General features: G+C 38.4%; 1 protein-coding gene across 8 annotated transcripts in view; it reads right to left on the bottom strand.

Annotated features, from left to right (window-relative positions):
- Window positions 1-2,203, bottom strand: part of CFAP20DC (CFAP20 domain containing) — a 401,527-nt gene extending 399,324 nt beyond the window's left edge. For all 8 annotated transcript variants that reach the window (XM_066351161.1, XM_066351160.1, XM_066351167.1 and 5 more), the window contains exon 1: window positions 1,847-2,203. In XM_066351161.1, coding sequence (XP_066207258.1) covers window positions 1,847-1,867 — 21 coding nt within the window. In that variant the 5' untranslated portion in view covers window positions 1,868-2,203. The remainder of the gene's footprint in view (window positions 1-1,846) is intronic.
- Between the last annotated feature and the right edge of the window lie 16,653 nt (window positions 2,204-18,856).

The following is an 18,856-nucleotide window of genomic DNA, read 5'->3' as shown; positions in this document are numbered from 1 at the left end:
ATTACACAGGCTAGTAAATATAAAGCATCAAGCACAATACCTTGCACAAAGCAAAAGCTCAATAGTGCTGACAGCAATAATTATTCAAAAAGGAGCAAATTAATAATTCAGTCTGATCAATAAAAAAGTCTGGGAGGGAGTGAGGGAAAGAATGACTCTTATTTTGAGCATTCTTATAAATATTTTATATTATATTTAATATAGATTAACTTGAAGATCTATAACATCTGTGCAAGAAAAATAAAAAATCATATCTATGGGTATGTTAAGTATTCTTTATGGTAAACCTGAGAACATGGAGGGACATGCTTATGTAAAAAGACTAAACACATTGCTGAATTTACATAACTTTTAATTATAAAGGAGAGGAATTAAACAAGGTGATTACATCTGAGGAAGCGTTTATTGCAAGAAATTAAGAATATTAAATAAAGACTAAATATGGTTCTCTTTTATGGCCTGTTTGAATTGTAAGCAGCACATGAGCACATCTGTCTGACTTTTGTAAAGAATTTTCAGCTTTTAATTTTTTTCAATAATATAAAGATGTTTTTGCTTCTAAGTTTTAACACATAATCACTGAAGACATTATTATGAGCAAACTGTGTGTGGCTAGAATTACTACAGCTTCTGGGACCAGGTCATATCTCACCATGAATTTTAAATTTAAGGAAGCTTGTTCTGTTTGTTACACTTGGTGACATAGAAAACTGCCATTCCCCATTTATTTTTCTCCTGTTTTCCCAGTTTCCCACAGCAGGAAAATGCTTTCTTTTTTTTTTTTTAATATCAATATATTTTACCTTCATTAAGTGAGAGAAAATGTCTAAAAGTTGTTCTAATAATTGGAATAAAAGAAAGTTCTCTCTTCTCTTGGGTCACTCATGAGAAGGCTGGCAGTGTTTGGCGAAAAGGTAGAAGCAAGAGTGGGAGGCCAGTGTGAGGACTGTTCTGGCACGGAGACACAGAAGTAGGGTGGAAAGGAGACTGTAATAGGGAGTGTATGCTCAGGTAGGGATGGGGAGGGAGGGCAGGAGACTAGGGGGAAGGTAAAGCAGGGAGATGCTAGCGGAGTAAGGAAAGCAGGTCCAGCACTGAGACACTCCAGGATGCTCCAGGTGACTGAGGAAGACTCACAATCAGTTTCTCCCCTGTGATCTTTGGACTAGCTGCATCAGCATGAACTAGGGTGTTAAGTTGTTATAAAGGTAAATTCACTAGCTCCATCTACAGCAGTTGATTCACTAGATCTGGGGTGAGGGTCAATAAATCTGCATTTTTGTAAGTACCCCTGAGTGATCCTAGTATACCCCATCATTTGAGAATCACTGACCTCCAGATTTGGAGAAAATAGTAAATAGCCAAAGTACTTACTTTCTCGGTTTAACCGTACATGCACTCACTCATTCAGTCTCTTCTAAATAGCTTCTGATATACCAGTGTGTTTATCAGTAGTGAGAACCAAGGCGCTCGTTCAAACTCAATCTTTATGCGCCCTGCCCTTGAGACTTTGATTCAGGAGTCTGGTTGGGGTTTAAGATCCGTATTTTTATCAGAATCTCAGAAAATCTATATACATTGTTCACAAAAATTAGGGGATATTTTATCACTTCATATGAAGCGATCTTGAAAGCACAAACATGGTGACTTAACAAAGTCAAACCATATCCCCATACGTTAGATGCTTTTTCTTTCTTTTCTTTTTTCCTTTTCGGATCAAGACCACTCACCCATTAATTTCGTCTTCCCCGAAATGAGACAGTATTATAGAAAGTTGGGAAAGCTGTGCCCTCACCCCCAACAGGAGAAAGCTATATAGACAGGTTGAAGAGCCGTTTGGGGTTACCTGATACTCATTTTTGAACATTCCCGCAGTGGAGCCGGGACTTGGGGGGCACGGAATTCGGGACTTCCAGCAGGTAGCGTGACCCAGACTGCTGGAAATCGGCGGGCGGGAACCCGAGCCCCACGGCGGGGAAGGGCTTCGTGGGTGGCCCGACTCCGTGGGCTCTTCTCCGCCCGGGTCAGCTCCACCTCTGACCCCCCACCCGCCACATCGCGGCCCGGGTCTCCGGGGTGCCCTGGTGCGGGAGCGCAGCTACCTGGGCGGACCCTACGGAGTGGTTGTGTGCGTAACCTACGTGACGGGGCGACCAGCCACGGAGCTACAAACAACGGCGCGGGCCCAGGACAGGTAAGGACACCCGGCTCGGCCCCACCGCGAATCCGCTGGGAAAGGGGCGGGGCTGAGCAGCGCCAATATCCCGGTCGCGCCATTGGCTCTCGCCAGGCGCCTGCGCGTTGCGCTGTATGGGCTTCATGCCAACAAGCAGGAAGCTACGCTGTGATGTCAGCCGTTACCCAGGCAATTCAGGGCGTCTCTGAGAGATGGTAGGCGGCCCAATCTGTGAGGCGTGGTCTCCTTAGGTCGGGACCTGTGTCTGCATAAAGCGTCAACTTAGCCTGGTGTTGTAGTAATATAAGGTTATAGTGATTAAATATATATAAATATATATGGTAGATATATAAAAGTAATTAAAATGATATTAAAAATAATCATTAAAATTAAATAAAGTTATGCCATTTGCCTGACCAGGCGGTTGCGCAGTGGATAGAGCGTCGGACTGGGATGTGGAGGACCCAGGTTAGAGACCCCAAGGTCGCCAGCTTGAGCTCAGGCTTATCTGGTTTGAGCAAAGCTCACCAGCTTGAGCCCAAGGTCGCTGGCTCGAGCAAGAAGTCACTCGGTCTGCTGTAGTCCCACAGTCAAGGCACATATGAGAAAGCAATCAACGAACAACTAAAGTGTCGCAACATCATTGATGCTTCTCATCTCTCTCCGTTCCTGTCTGTCTATCCCTATCTCTCCCTCTCTCTGACTCTCTCCCTGTCTCTGTAAAAAAAAAAAAAAAAAAGTTATGCCATTTGGATGGGAATTAATAGATTGGCTTGGTGCAATAACTCTGTAATGTGATAAACAGACTCTGACTTTCAAGCAGGACCCAGTTTGTATGTGTGTGAAGTTATACCTAGATAAGAAGTGGTTTGGTGTTATTTACATTGACTTTGTAAATTAATGTAAATAAGAACATCTTAAAAAGCAGTTTGATTTAAACATTTCAGTAGATTAACATAAAAGGGGATTCCCTGCAAGGAACTCCCAAAAAGGTGGTTTGAGGTGATAATCCTGTAGATTGACACTTGTTAGAAGGCTTGGCCAGAAAAGGTACTAAAGCTGAGGGGCCCCTTGCTGCAGTAGTTGTCCAGGCTCCAATGATTATGTGGACTGTCTCCATGCCACTCTGAACTCTGACCAAAGCCAGCCGAGAGGAGTACACCCACGGGGCCCCATTTATCTGTACCCAGGCACGCCAAAAGGATTTGTGAGTAATAAACTGCCTGTGTGATTATTGCAACTAATTTGTGTGTCAGTCATGTCTTTTCTCTGGTGGCATTTAGTGTTGGCATTTATCAGTAGCATCCTCATAGCTGCCTCAAGAGTAATCTCGAAGAGGCTGCCAGCCCAGCTGATAAGCAGGAGTGTCCCACTGCACAGGGAAGTCGAATCAGAGATGCCTGATTGACGTAGAGTTCGGGCCCTACTGAGACAGCTGGTTTCAGAGCTGCCTCAGGTGCTGGACTGTTCTTGAAACCTGTCGACGGGTCGGCTTGGTCTCTCTTCATTGTAAATACTGATAACTGGTAGGTTGCTGAAGAAAAGAGTAATGGAATCATGGAACCCTCACGTGGCCTTTGGTTCAAAGGTTCCCAAACTTGGATTTCTTGAGGCAATAATAGGGTTTGCTGGCACCTTCCATTGTTTTAAAGGCCCAAGAAAGTGGGAGTATTTATTCAAGATCACTGCACATATTAAAAAGCTGACAGGTTTTTTTTTCTTTTTTTTTTTTTTTTGCTCAAAATAATTACATTATTGAACCAGGTCTTCTAAGTTTAACTCTTCGGTTACTTCATTTAGTTTTTATGTTAGAACTTCTTTAACAAGGTGGTTATTATTGTCAGTTTTTGGCTAAGGAACTGTGGCTCAGAAAGGTAAAACAGGTTGCCCAAGATCACGTGGCCAAGAAGTAATGGAGCCAGTTTGGAGCTCTTTTCTGATGCTATACTCAATGTTGACTTAGGTCAGTGGCATAGGGTTATTAGGTACCACTCATGGAGCTACTATAGGCCAAGTAGTTCACAAGTTCACAACCTCGGAGTTAGGGGTTTAATTGAGAATATTGAGGTTCAGAGTTGACAAGGAATTTACTCAAGGATGCGGTGATGATGTCAGTTATGACTTAGTCTGACATTCTTATTCACCCAAAAGTCTCAAGTATTCATTTTCCCCACAGTATGTCAAGCACTTGGATCATGTACAGGGTGTAAAAATGAATGCTATCTGGACTTGTTCCTTATCAGGACTAGAAGAGTAGATAAGGAACAAACATACTTGAACTCTACTTCAAATACTAGATGAGTACAAGATAGAGGTGGGACACAATTTATCACATAGCTGTAAATTGCGGTACAATATCTGGAATCTTGACTTCCTGATTTCTAGAGCTCAAGCCTAGTTCAACAACAGTTTTTGGCAAAGCTCTGTGCTGGAAGTTTGGGGAATTATGGTCAATAGACATGGTGTCCATCTTATAAGACTTGTTATCTAATAAAGGGATATTTATCTATTCATTCAATTAACAGATAATTCCTAGAAATGCAATATATTCTACCAGGCATCCCCAAACTATGGCCCGCGGGCCGCATGTGGTCCCCTGAGGCCATTTATCCGGCCCCCGCCGCACTTCCAGAAGGGGCACCTCTTTCATTGGTGGTCAGTGAGAGAAGAACTGTATGTGGTGGCCCTCCAACCGTCTGAGGGACAGTGAACTGGCCCCTTGTGTAAAAAGTTTGGGGACCCCTCTAGACACTATGCTAAGAGCCATGTGCACAGGACAGGCCCACATCTTCTTGAAGCTTACATATTAATGGAGTGAGACACAATGAACAACTGAACAATCAAGTAATTACAACTTGTGATAAACGCCATCCATTGATAGAAAATAACATTGGAATGGTATGTAAGTTTTCTGTACTGTTGTAATGGATTGCAAAATGGGTGGGTTAAAACAACAGAAATTGTCTCATAGTCCTGGGGACCAGAAGTTCAAAATCAAGGGGTCAGCAGGTGGCATTCCTTTTCGAGACTTTAGAGGTGAGTCTGCTCTTTGCTTCTTCCAGCTTCTAGTGGCTGTTAGCATTCTTTTACTTGTGGCTGCCATCTCTCCAATCTCTGCTTCTGTAGTCACACGGCCTCTTTGTTTCCTGTGTGTGTCTTCTCCTCTGTGTCTTCTATAAGAACAATTGTTATGGCATTTAGGGCCCAGTTGGATTATTTAAGGTTATCTCCTTATTGCAAATACCCAATCTAGTCGCATCTGCAAAGACACTTTTTTCAAGTAGGGAAACATTCACATGTTCCAGGGGGTAGATGAAGATATCTTGTGGGGCTGGGGGAACATGGAATTTTTTTGCCTAAAACAAAGGTTAACCTGTACTATAATACAAAGCAGTTTTTGATAAATGCTATAAGAGAAGGAAAAGATATATTGAGAACAGGAGGAATCTGAGAGATGTCTTAAGGCTTTTAACAATCTACTTGGGTCCCTGAAAAGGGTATTTTGAAACCATAGCTGAAGAGAAATCTACAACTTCATCCTGTAATTTCCTTTATACCCCTTATGTATCATTATCTGAATTTCATTTGTTTGTTTATTATCTCTCTTTAGCTATTGGAAGGTAAATTTCATGATGGTAAGGAATTATTTTGTGTTCTTCATTATACCTTATCTCCTAGAGCAGCGTGTGGCACATAGTAGGTATTATATAAACACATATTTGTTGATTGAATTAAGGTACTTTGTCCTTTCAAACTCACCATCCAAAACAAAACTCCAAGCCTGGGCCTTTTCCACTCTCCGCAATTTTACTAATACCACACACAGTATGTTCTCTTCCTCACTCCCTATGGTAGACAGCTTCTAAAATGACCTTAGTGATCTCCATCTTCTGGAATGCCTGCCCTCTGTATAATCTTCCCTTGTATGTGGAGTGGCCCTAGTGACTCACTTCTAATAAATACAAAATGGCAAAAGTGCTGAGATGTCATTCCTGAGACTGACTTTCTTCTTGCTTGCCTTCCTTCACTCCCTTGCTCTGATTTTCCTCCCCTTCTCTGTCCTCACTCTGAAGGAAGCAAGTTGTGTTGTGATAGCTCCCTGGAGAAGTTCATGTGGCAAGGAACTGATATCTCTGACCAACATACAGTGAGGACTAGAGGCCTGGCAGCAGCCACATTAGTGGGTTTGGCAGTTAATCCTTTCCCAGTGGAGCCTTGAAGTGACTGCATCCCCTGGTTAACACCTTGCCTACAGCCTATGGTTATGCCTGAGTCAGAGGCACTCAGCTAAATTGTACCCTGATTCCTGACCTACAGAAATTATATTTATTGTAAACTGCTAAGTTATAAGGTAATTTTTTACACAGCAATAAAAAACTAATATACTTCCCATATACTTAATCTGTTACCAAAATCTATTTATTTTATCTAAATAAATACTTTTAAAATCAATCCACTCTTCCTCCACTGGAGTTTATACAGGTATATCTTGGAGATACTGTGGTTTTGGTTCCAGATCACCGCAATAAAGTGATACTCACTTGTGGAAGGTCTTGCCTTCAATTTGTAAAATACACATTATCTATAAAGTGTAATAAAACAGGCATGCCTGTATTTTGATTTATCTATGATTTCTTTCCTCTGAACTATTTTAATAACCTTCTAATTCACACACCACTATGGCCCTCTTTCAAATCTATATCCACATTGCAGTCAGAGTCATGTTTAGAGAATACAAATCCAATCATATTAGTCCTTTACTTCTAACCCTTTCATGATAATAGAGCCTGTCTTGCTCGCTAGTTTTATTGTACATTATTCAGCCCCCTTCATTTCAATCACATTGAATTTTCTTTTAATTGTTTATGGTCAGCATGTTTGCTTTCACTGTGGGGCCTTTGTGCTTTCCTCCTGCATGGATTACTTTCGCTCTCTTCTTTCTTTGGTGAAGGCCTACTTGTTCTACAATGTTTAAGTCAGGGTCTCTTTCTCAAGAATGCCTTCTCTGATCTTCCTAAATTGATCAGATCCCCCTATTTATAGATTTTTATAGTATCTTGGTACTTAGCATTATTGAAATAATAACTGCAATTTATATGTGTTTGTAATAATGGCCATCTTTATTGGACTGTAGATTTCAAAAGAACAGGGACCATGTCTGTTTGTTTACTAGTATACTAGTACTTGGTATACTAGTTCAACCTTGTACCTGGTATAACAAAGTAGTAACTGAATGAATGAGTGAATGAATGAGGAAGGAGGTAAAGGATGAATATAGTCTCAAAAGACAGCCATAGGCTTCAGTGTTGAGAAAACAAGAAGAAAGCAACTAAAAATCCATTAAGATAAAAAGGTGAATTAATAACTTCAATTTATTGATAGAAAAACTTAGTTACAGAGTTGAAGTGATTAATCATAGTGTTTCAGAATGTCTTATTATTCAGGTATTTTTATATTTTATCCTCTGTTTATTCAATTAAAGGCTGGAAGGAGCCAGTTACATTTACTTTAAACTCCATATTTCCTTGAGAGAAAGTAATTGTCTAAGACCCAGTTGTCCTAAGGTTGGGTCATTCCATAACCCTCTTAACTCCTAACAAGTTCAGGAGACTTATAGTTGGATTTTTATTTAAAACATATGGTATATGGCCTATCCAGGCAATGGGCAATTCTAACGGCTGCCCAGTTCAGATCAAAATTGTTTTGTCTGTGATGAAAACTACCATTAACAATATGAATTCAAAGCCAGATATAAAAAAAGATCTGATGTTATTATATTAAATGCTTTTGTTTGAATTAGATAAATGCAAGCTATGACCAAAAACTTGGATTTGGCTATGACTTTATGAATGGCTGTTCAATTCAGCACCCTCTCCCTCACAAAAGAAGAGCCAGCCTGCCCAAACAACTTTGCTTAAGCCAAGTTATTTATATATATATTATAAATGGCAATAAAAGAGTTTCTCTAATTACTACAATTTTTTAAAAAGTCAGTATATTTAGTAATTACATTAAATTGATTAACTTAATTTGATAACATTAAGAATTAGTCACTTTACAAACTTTAAAGTGCTTGTCTTTGTTCTACAAAAAAAGTAATTTGGTGTATTAATATTATTAATGGATATTGGATGGTATTTAAAATGGAGTAGACTACAAACTCACTGTTGTGTGAGAGTATTATAAGGGTTGGGAGCGAGTATCCCCAGAATATGCCACCCTGGCATGCAGATGATTTCTAGCTGAAAACAAAGGCTAACAAGATTAGGAAGAATTTAGAAAGTTGGATATAAAAACATGCTCAGGAAGGGAACCTTAGCATACCTTTATTTGCCCCAGCACATAGGAATGAAGTGTGGCAGACTGGGAGCATCCAAGCAAAAATCTGTTCAGCTAGATGCCCTTTTGTCCCATTGTTTCTGGGTAGCCGTGCAAGAATTTGTTTACCAACCTCTTCTTAGTCCAAAATGACATATATACCCCACTTTACCTGTCATGCTTGTGTGAATTCCATGAGGGCTGTCGTAAAATTTTATATTCTTCTGTTTAAAAAAATGGAATAGACTAGAAACAGTTTTTAAAAGGTAGAGCCTTTGTATGCCAATATAGTCATTCAAGTTAGATAATCTGATTATAAATTTGACAAGAAATAGTATTCTTTTGACTAATAATGTGCAGTATTCACCACAATATAGTTATAATTTATATTTTGGTTGCAGATTGTAATCAAATCATTTAACCATAATGGAAAGAAAAAAGTGTTGGTTTGATGATCAAAATTTGTTTTGCTACACAATAATCTAGAAATTTTTACTAATTGGAAGATTATTTTATTCTTTTTTCACTTCAAGTATTGTGAATAGAAATGTATATGTGCTGATTTTTAAGGAGTGTTCCTTTGTCACAGTTTTGTAAAAAATACAGGAAAATATACAATTGAAGGCAAAAAAATAAAGCTTAGTGGGAGAACATTTTTAATAGAATTTATTGGGTGACATTGGTTAATAGAATTATATAGCTTTCAGGTATACAATTCTATAATATGTCATCTGTACACTGCATAGTGTGTTTACCACTCTAAGTCAAGTCTCCTTCCATCACCATTATTCCCCTATACTCCTTTCTGTTTCCCCCACCCCTTTTCCCTCTGGTAATCACCATACTGTTGTCTGTGTCTATGAGTTTTTTTCCTTAATACCTTTACCTTTTTCACCCAGCCCCATAACCCCTCTCCACTCTGATAGTTGTCATTCTGTTCTTTATCTATGAGTCTATTTCTATTTTATTAGTTAATTTTATCCATTATATTACACATATGAGAGAAAACATATGGTACTTGTCTTTCTCTGTCTAGCTTATTTCACTTAGCATGCTCTCCAGGTCCATTTATGCTATTGCAAAGAGTAAGATTTTTTTTTTTCCTGTAAAGTAGTATTCTGTGGAAAATTACTACAGATTTTTTTTATTCACTTATCTACTGATGGGCACTTGGGTTACTTCAAAATCTTGGGTATCTTTATTATATGCGGCTTAAGTGTCTGTTTGTCGCCAATAGCTTATTGGTTGCTTGCGTAACTGTACTAGCCAATGGGGTGAAGTTGCCATGGCTGAACGCAAATTGAGCGGGTCAGGGGGAAGGTGAACATTTGTTTGCATTGGCAATCATCTGTTTTACATAAAAACTATGTCTTAACGTAATTTCTTTTAAGAATGCCTCCTAGAAAATTCAACACTAAAGAGGAGAAAAAAGGAGCTAAAGCTGCACAAAAACAGCTTTCTCGACAAAAAGAAACCACTGAGCAGAGAAAGACAAGGCTTGCTTCAGTCGCAGAGCAAATGCGTCTTTCTCAGCAAAATGAGACTGATGAGCATAGAGAAACAAGGCTTGCCTCAGATGCAAGACAAAAAAGCCTGTCTTGACAAAATGAGTCCCTTGGACAAAGGCAGGAGAGAAATGAAAAAAAATGACAGAGTAATGCTGACTGAAACGCAAAAAGAATTAAAACAGTTTCAAACGGAGAAACTTTAATTTTTGAGCATTCCTCTGGTGACATGAATATTAAATGTGAACACTGTCAGTCCTTAAACTTCTAGTTAGAAACTAATCGATTTGACCGTGGCAAGAAAGGATTTTCTCAATGTTGCAAGTATGGAAACATTGTAGTTCCACTAATTGAGAATTATCCACCACTCTTGAATAAATTATTGACTAATCAGCATCCAAATAGCAAATGCTTAAGCGTGTTGGCATTTTTTTTACCTGAGCCTGCATTTGGACACAGTCAACTTTATGTTGCCTGTTCAAGAATTCGTGAAAGAATGGATGTAAAATTAAAAATAATTGATGGTCCTCTGCAAGGCGAGCTTAAAAATGATGGAAAGATCTACACAAGAAATGTTGTGTACAAAGAGATCTTTGACATGTGAGTTAACATTTTATTATTTAAATCACCTTTATTTATTGAGCTAGTGGTAGCTCTTAAGAAATGTACCGCCAGTGGTTTCCTTCATTGCACTCTACTTTAAGCAATTAAGCAAGTAGAAGGGGGAAACCCCGTGGGGCACTAAGCAAAGGGGCATCCTTGCCACCTGCCCTGGGTAATTCAGTTTGAATTAGCAGACACCTTTGCACAAATTATTTTAATTACAATTTATAATATCTAGAACAGTGGTCATTTTGTATGACCGCCGGGCTTTCTATTTGTAAATAACACTGCAGTGACATAAGGGTGCATATATTCTTTTAAATTAGTGTTTTGGGTTTCTTTGGATATATTCCCAGAAGTGGAATCACTGGGTCAGGATCAGGAGGCAGTTCCATTTTTAATTTTTTGAGCTAACTCCGTACTGCTTTCCACATGACTGCACCAGTCTGCATCCCTACCAACAGTGCACAAGTGTTCTCTTTTCTTCACATCCTCACCAACACTTGTTGATTGATTGATGAAAGCCATTCTGACAGGTGTGAGGTGATATCTAATTGTGGTTTTAATTTGTATTTCTTTGATGATTAGTGATGTTGAGCATTTTATCATATGTTTATTTGCCACCTGTATGGCCTCTTTAAAGAAGTATCTATTCAGGTCCTTTGCCCATTTTTAATTTAATTTTTGGGGGTGTTGATTTTTCTAAGTTCTTTATAAATTTTGGATATTAACCCCTTATGAGATGTATCATTGGCGAATATATTCTCCCATTCAGTAAGTTGTCTTGGTTTCCTTTGCTGTGCAAAAACATATTAATATGATGTAGTCCTATATGTTTATTTTTCTTTTATATCCCTTGCCCAAGGAAATATAGCAGAAAAAATTTGCTAGGAGAAATATCAGAAATTTTACTGCCAATATTTTCTTCTAGGAGTTTTATGGTTTTGAGTCAAACATTTAAGTCTTTAATTCATTTTGAATTTATTCTGTATATAGTATATGACAATGGTCTAGTTTTATTTTTCTGCATGTATCTGTCCAATTTTCCTAACAGCATTTATTGAAAAGATTATCTTCATCCCATTGTATTTTTTGCCTCCTTATGAAGGAAATAAAATGGAGAATGGAATATTCCACTTTCCTCACTGACCTGAGGAAGGGCTGCTTTCACTTGGAACTCAGAGGAAGGGAGGGCTGGGGACGTGGAAAGAGCTGGGCTAGGGCAGAGATGTGCAAGCTGAGGAGAGAGTGCGCCAGTAGCTCAGCCCACGCAGAGCTAACGCCAGTTCCAGACCCTGGCACAGGTGGGCGAGCACTTGCCTTGTTTACTCCATCTCCCGATTGGCGAGCGCGGGAAGTGTGTGAGTGGATCCACCTGGCGCCTTGGGTGTGAGCGCCCGCATTCCTGGACAGAGGGGCTGGGTCGGACACTGTCAGCAGTGGCCTTCTGTGTGGGCTGTGACCAGAGTCTCTGTATAATCCTGGTGCCCCAAACGATAGCATGCGGGAAGTGCACGGAGAGCCAGCTTCCCTATGGGTGCGGCACCACCTCCACCAGCCATACAGATGAACAAAGCACATTCTTGGGAAAGAGAACTGTGAAAGTGCTGGAGGGAAGGGTGTGCAGACAGTCTCTGGAGAGCAAATCCACTGAGTGCTGAAAGAAGCCTAATCCACAGTCTGCTCACTGTCCGGCGGGTTTACTCTGGTGGCACTGTCTGACAAAGCCTTCTTTCCCAGGCCTGCAATTTAAGGGGACCCGGAGGAGGGACTTGATAGTTCTTAGGGCCTCTTGCTCGGCAGGCAGTGGCTAGGGCATCTTCTAGCCAGACAATACAGGTTAAAAAGTACAGTCCCATGGAACAGACCTCAGAGAACACTGGGAAGTTGGGCGAGCTCTGGGCTGTAGGCTTCCCAACAAGGGAGAAGCCTGTGGAGAGCAGACCTGCAGAGCACTAAGGCAAATTTAACTAGAACCAGAAGTCATCTCACTCCCCTGCCTGCTTGAGCTGGTGGCTCTGATTGGCAAAGCTTTCATACACAGAGCTGTGCTTGTGGAGGAGGAACTTGGCAGCTTTTAGGACCTCTTGCTCTGCAAGCAGTGACTGGGGCATCTTCCTGACAGCCGATACAGATTACAACGTGCAAAAATCCTGGGGAGGGTAGACCCACAGAGTGCTGAGGCATACTAGACATGCTCGGAGACTCATAGAAAAACACCTGAAAAGTATCGGCTCTCATCCCTACCAATTATGCTGGCAGCTCTGGCTGGAAAAGCCTTACCCAGAGCCCTGCTTTGAGTGGGGATAGAGAGGGGATTTGGCAGCTCTTAGAGCCTCTCGATCTCCAGGCAGTAGCTGGGGCAACTTCACAGCTGGATCTGCAGGCTACTGGTTCAGGAAGGAGAGATTTAGAAAGAGGCTCAGGGAAAATGGACTCTCCCATTGTCGGAGCCTGCAAATGCTAACAAGCCCCGCCTACCAACAGGATCAAGGCCTAGTTTATGTCATCACCATAGCAACACATCAACTGCAAATCTCAGCCTAAGAGTGCCACAGGGGCAGAACCTGGGGTACAGTGCCAACAGCCAAAAAGAAAAGAAAGAAAAAGGAAGAAGATAAACTCTCAAAACCAGAAAAAATCTACAGTCTTTATAACATTTTCCATTTTTTCTTGTATTTTTTATCTTTTTAAAAATTTTTTTCTCTTCCACATTGGTCATTTTATCCTCTTTCTGTCTTATTCTTTTCTTTTCATTTTGAACTTTATTACCCATAGGTGTTACATTTTCCATTTTTTCTTATGAGTGTTACATTCCAAAACATTTAACTCAAGTTTTTCTCTTTTTTTCTCTCTCCCTATTTCTTTTTGTTTATTCTTTTCTCTTTCACTTTTTCTCTAATTTGAATCTCCTTCACAAAACAAATTATTTTATTATGGATTTAAATTTCTTCTTTGTGGCATTTTGTGTGCTTTTTACTTTGCTTTTTATCTCTTTAGTATTTCCCCCCACTCTGGATCTCCATTCTATGTAGTTTTTGTTCCACTCAATACAATATAATTTTCATTTTTCACTGTATTTTTTCTTTTTTTCCTCTTCTCTTACACTATTTCTCTCATTCAACCATTATTTACAAACAAATTATTTTATTCTTGATTTAAATTTTTTTCTTATGGCATTTTGTGGGTTCTTGCCTTGTTTTTTGCCTTTTTGTCACCTCCCCCCCCAACACAGGCCCTCCATTCTACATATTTTCATTCCACTTAGCACAATTGAATTTTCAGTTTTTCACTGCATTTTCTCAAAATTATTTTCTTTTTTTTAATCAACTTTTCTAGTGTTATTAACAATACCACTCTCAAATGCCACTAAGAAAAAGAAATCAAATATGGATACAAAAGATAGAGATGTAGCTCAGATAGATGAGGAAAAATCTACAGAAAAAAGTTTCAGTAGCTTAGAAACCTTGGAGTTAAATGACAGAAAATTTAAAATTGAAGTCCTAAAAATACTCAGGGATATAAAAGAAAGCACAGAAAAACAACTTAAGGAGCTCAAAAAACAATTCAATGAACAGAAAGAATACCTCACTATATGTTGGGCCACAAAAATAACATCTACAAATTCAGAAAGATTGAAATTATACCGAGCATATAATTGAAACTATAAAAATGAATAAAACAGAAATGAAAAACTCAATACATGAAATGAAAAAGGAGGTAACAAGCTTAGCCAATAGAACAGGCCAGACAGTAGAGAAAATTAGTGACATAGAAGACAGGCAACTAGAGGCACTACAGAGAGAAGAGGAGAGAGACTCAAGAATTAAAAAAAAATGGGAAAGTCCTACAGGAATTGTCTGGCTCCATCAGAAAGAGCAACATAAGAATAATGGGTATATCAGAAGGAGAAGAGAGAGAAAATGGAATGGAGAACATATTCAAACAAATAATAGACGAGAACTTCCCAAGCCTGTGGAAAGAACTAAAGCCTCAAATTCAAGAAGCAAACCGAACACTGAGTTATCATAACCCTAAAAACCCTGCTCCAAGGCACATCATAATGAAATTGGCACAAACCAATGACAAAGAAAAAATTCTCAAGGCAGCCAAGGAAAAGAAGAATACAACATATAAAGGAAGGCCCATTAGATTATCAACAGATTTCTCAGCAGAAACTCTACAAGGTAGAAGACAAAGGATACTATACCCATCAAAACTATCCTTCAAATATGAAGGAGAAATAAAAACATTCACAGATACAGAATGGATGAGGGAATTTATTACCAGAAAACTCCTACTTCAGGAAATAATATAGGGGGTTTTCCGACAATATACAAAGAACAACAACAAAAAAACCCAAAAAACAACACTACAAGTATGATAAAAAAAGCTCCAAGGTCACAATAAAAACAAGATAAATCTGTGACAACAAAAACAAAAAAGGGGACAGGACAAAGAATAACAGTAGCAAAGAAGGATGGAGTACAGAAGTACTCATGAGATAATGTACTACAATGAACATGATATGTATCCTTTTCATTAATTAATGGTAACCGCCCTTGAAAAAACCACCACAGAAGCACATGGTTTGAAAAAAGAAGTAACAGAGGAAAGAAGTATAGATTACAACCAAACAAAAACAAATGATAGAAAAACAAAAGAGAAGAACCAAACAAGATACAAAACTATCAGAAAGCAATATATAAAATGCCAATAGGAAACCCCAAGTGTCAATAATTACACTAAACGTAAATGGATTGAACTCATGAATAAAAAGACACAGAGTAGCAGAATGGATTAAAAAAGAAAATACAACTGTATGCTGCCTACAAGAAACACATCTAAGCTACAAGGATAAAAACAAATTCAAAGTGAAAGGTTGGAAAACAATACTCCAAGCAAATAACATAAAAAAAAGAAGGTGTAGTAATACTCATATCTAACAATGCTGACTACAAGACGGCTAAGGTAATCAGAAACAAAAATGTTCATTTCATAATGATAAAGGGGACATTGAATCAAGAAGACATAACACTTCTTAATATACATGCACCAAACCAACAATCACCAAAATATATAAGACAGCTACTGACTGACCTAAAAACAAAAATTGACAAAAATATAATCATACTTGGAAACCTCATTACACAGCTGATGGCTTTAGATTGTTCATCCAAACAGAAAATCAATAAAGAAATATTGGCTTGGCCCTGGCTGGTTGGCTCAGTGGTAGAGCGTCGGCCTGGTGTGCAGGAGTCCCGGGTTTGATTACCGGCCAGGGCACACAGGAGAAGTGCCCATCTGCTTCTCCACCCCTCCCCCTCTCCTTTCTCTCTGTCTCTCTTTTCCCCTCCCGCAGCCAAGGCTCCACTGAAGCAGTTTGCCCAGGTGATGAGGATGGCCCTGTGGCTTCTGCCCCAGGGGCTAGAATGGCTCTGATTGCGGCAGAGCAACGCCCCAGATGGGCAGAGCATTGCCCCCTGGTGGACATGCCGGGTGGATCCCCGTTGGGTGCATGCGGGAGTCTGTCTGACTGCCTCCCCGTTTCCAGCTTCGGAAAAATACAAAAAAAAAAAAAAAAAAAGAAAGAAATATTGGCTTAAATTAAACACTAGAACAGTGGTAGTAAACCTGGACACTACCGCCCACTAGTGGGCATTCCAGCTTTCATTGTGGGCGGTAGCGAAGCATTCAAAGAATAAAGAAAAGAGATAGATTTAACTATAATAAGTTGTTTTATAAAGATTTATTCTGCCAAACTTAGCAAAAATTCAACATAAAGTACTTGGTAAGTAATTATTATTATATGCTTTAACTTGCTGTAACTCTGCTTTATAAATTTTATAAAGTAAGGTTACTTTCCTACTTTATAAATCACCATTACTGTAGAACCGGTGGGTGGTTAGAAAATTTTACTACTAACAGAGATACAAAAGTGGGTGGTAGGAATAAACTGATTGACTAACCCTGCACTAGAACAATTGGATATGATAGACATTTACAGGACATTTCATAACAAAGTGCCAGAGTATAGATTTTTCTCTAGTGTACAAGGAACATTCTCAAGAATTGACCATATGTTGGGCCACAAAAATAACATCTACAAATTCAGAAAGATTGAAATTATACTGAGCATATTTTCTGGCCATAAAGCCTTGAAACTAGAATTCAACTACAAAAAAGAGGTAAAGAAACCCACAAAAATGTAAAAACTAAACAACATACTTCTAAAAAATGAGTGGGTCAAAGAAGAAATAAAATCAGAGCTCAAAAGATACATACAGACAAACAAAAATAACAATACAACATATCAGAATCTCTGGGATGCAGCAAAAGCAGTAATAAGAGGGAAGTTCATATCACTACAGGCCTATATGAACAAAGAAGAGAAAGCCCAAGTAAACCACTTAACTTTACATCTTAAGGAATTAGAAAAAGAACAAGGACAACACAAAACCAGCAGGAGAAAAGAAATAATAAAATTCAGAGCAGAAATAAACAAAATAGAGAACAAAAAAACTATAGAAAAAATTAATAAAACAAGGAGCTGGTTCTTTGAAAAGATCAACAAAATTGACAAACCCTTGGCAAGACTCACTAAGGAAAAAAGAGAAAGGACTTATATAAACAAAATCCAAAATGAAAGAGGAGAAATCACCACAGATATCATAGATATACAAAGAATTATTATAGAATGTTATGAGAAATTATATGCCACCAAATTTAACAATTTTTAAGAAATGGATAAATTCCTAGAACAATACAATCTTCCTGGACTGAGTCATGAAGAAGTAGAAAGCCTAAACAGACACATAAGCAGGGAGGAAACAGAAACAAGTATCAAAAACCTCCCCAAAAATAAAAGTCCAGGGCCAGACGGCTATTCTAGTGAATTCTATCAAACATTCAAAGACTTGGTTCCTATTCAATGTCTTCCAAAAAATTGAAGAAGAAACAATACTTCCAAAGACATTTTATGAGGCCAACATAACCCTCATACCAAAACCTGGCAAGGACAACACAAAGAAAGAAAACTACAGACCAATATCTTTAATGAATACAGATGCTAAAATACTAAACAAAATACTATCAAATCAAATACACCAACACATTAAAAAATAATTCATCATGATCAAATGAGATTCATCCCAGAATCTCAAGGATGTTCCACATACGTAAAACGGTTAACATAATACACCATATCAACAAAACAAAGAACAAAAACCACATAATCTTATCAATAGATGCAGAAAAGGCATTTGATAAAATACAGCATCATTTTATGTTTAAAACATTCAACAAAGTGGGTATAGAAGGAGAATATCTCAACATGATAAAGGCCATTTATGATAAACTATCAGCTAACATCATATTAAATGGCATAAAACTGAGGACTTTTCTCCTAAAATCAGGAACAAGACAAGGTTGTCCACTCTCTCCACTCTTATTTAATGTGGTGCTGGAAGTTCTAGGCAGAGCAGTCAGACAAAAGAAATAAATAAAAGGCATTCATATTGGGAAAGAAGAAGTAAAGGTTTCACTTTTTGCAAATGATATGATCCTATACATCAAAAACCCCAAAGACTCCACAAAAAGACTACTAGAAAAAATAAACTAAGACAGTAAGGTCGCAGGATACAAAATTAATATACAAAAGTCCATTGCCTTCCTATATGCCAACAATGAAACATCAGAAAACAAGCTCAAAAAAATAATCCCCTTCATGGTTTCAACAACAAAAATAAAATACCTAGGAATGAACATAACAAAGAATGTAAAGGACCCATATAATGAAAACTACAAAGCATTGTTAAGGGAAATCAATAAAGATATAATAAAATAAAAAAATATTTCTTGTTCATGGATAGAAAGAATAAATATAGTCAAAATGAGTATATTACCCAAAGCGATATACAAATTTAATGCAATTCTCATCAAAATTGCAATGTCATTTTTTAAAGAAATGGAACAAAAAATCTTCAGGTTTATATGGAACTATAAAAAACCCCGAATAGCCAAAGCAATCCTAAGGAAAAGGAATGAAGCTGGGGGCATTACAATACCTGACTTCACATTATATTACAGAGCCACAATAATCAAAACAGCATAGTATTGGCAGAAAAATAGACACTCAGACCAATGGGACAGAATACAAAGCCCAGAAATAAAACCACATGTATATGGACAAATAATCTTTGATAAAGGGGCCAACAACACACAATGGAGAAAAGAAAGCCTCTTCAACAAATGG

The sequence above is a fragment of the Saccopteryx leptura genome, chromosome 10 (genome assembly GCF_036850995.1).
Source record: "Saccopteryx leptura isolate mSacLep1 chromosome 10, mSacLep1_pri_phased_curated, whole genome shotgun sequence".
Classification (NCBI taxonomy): domain Eukaryota; kingdom Metazoa; phylum Chordata; class Mammalia; order Chiroptera; family Emballonuridae; genus Saccopteryx; species Saccopteryx leptura.
The sequence above is the reverse complement of the archived record's forward strand: the minus strand, read 5'-3'. Positions and strand labels throughout refer to the sequence as shown.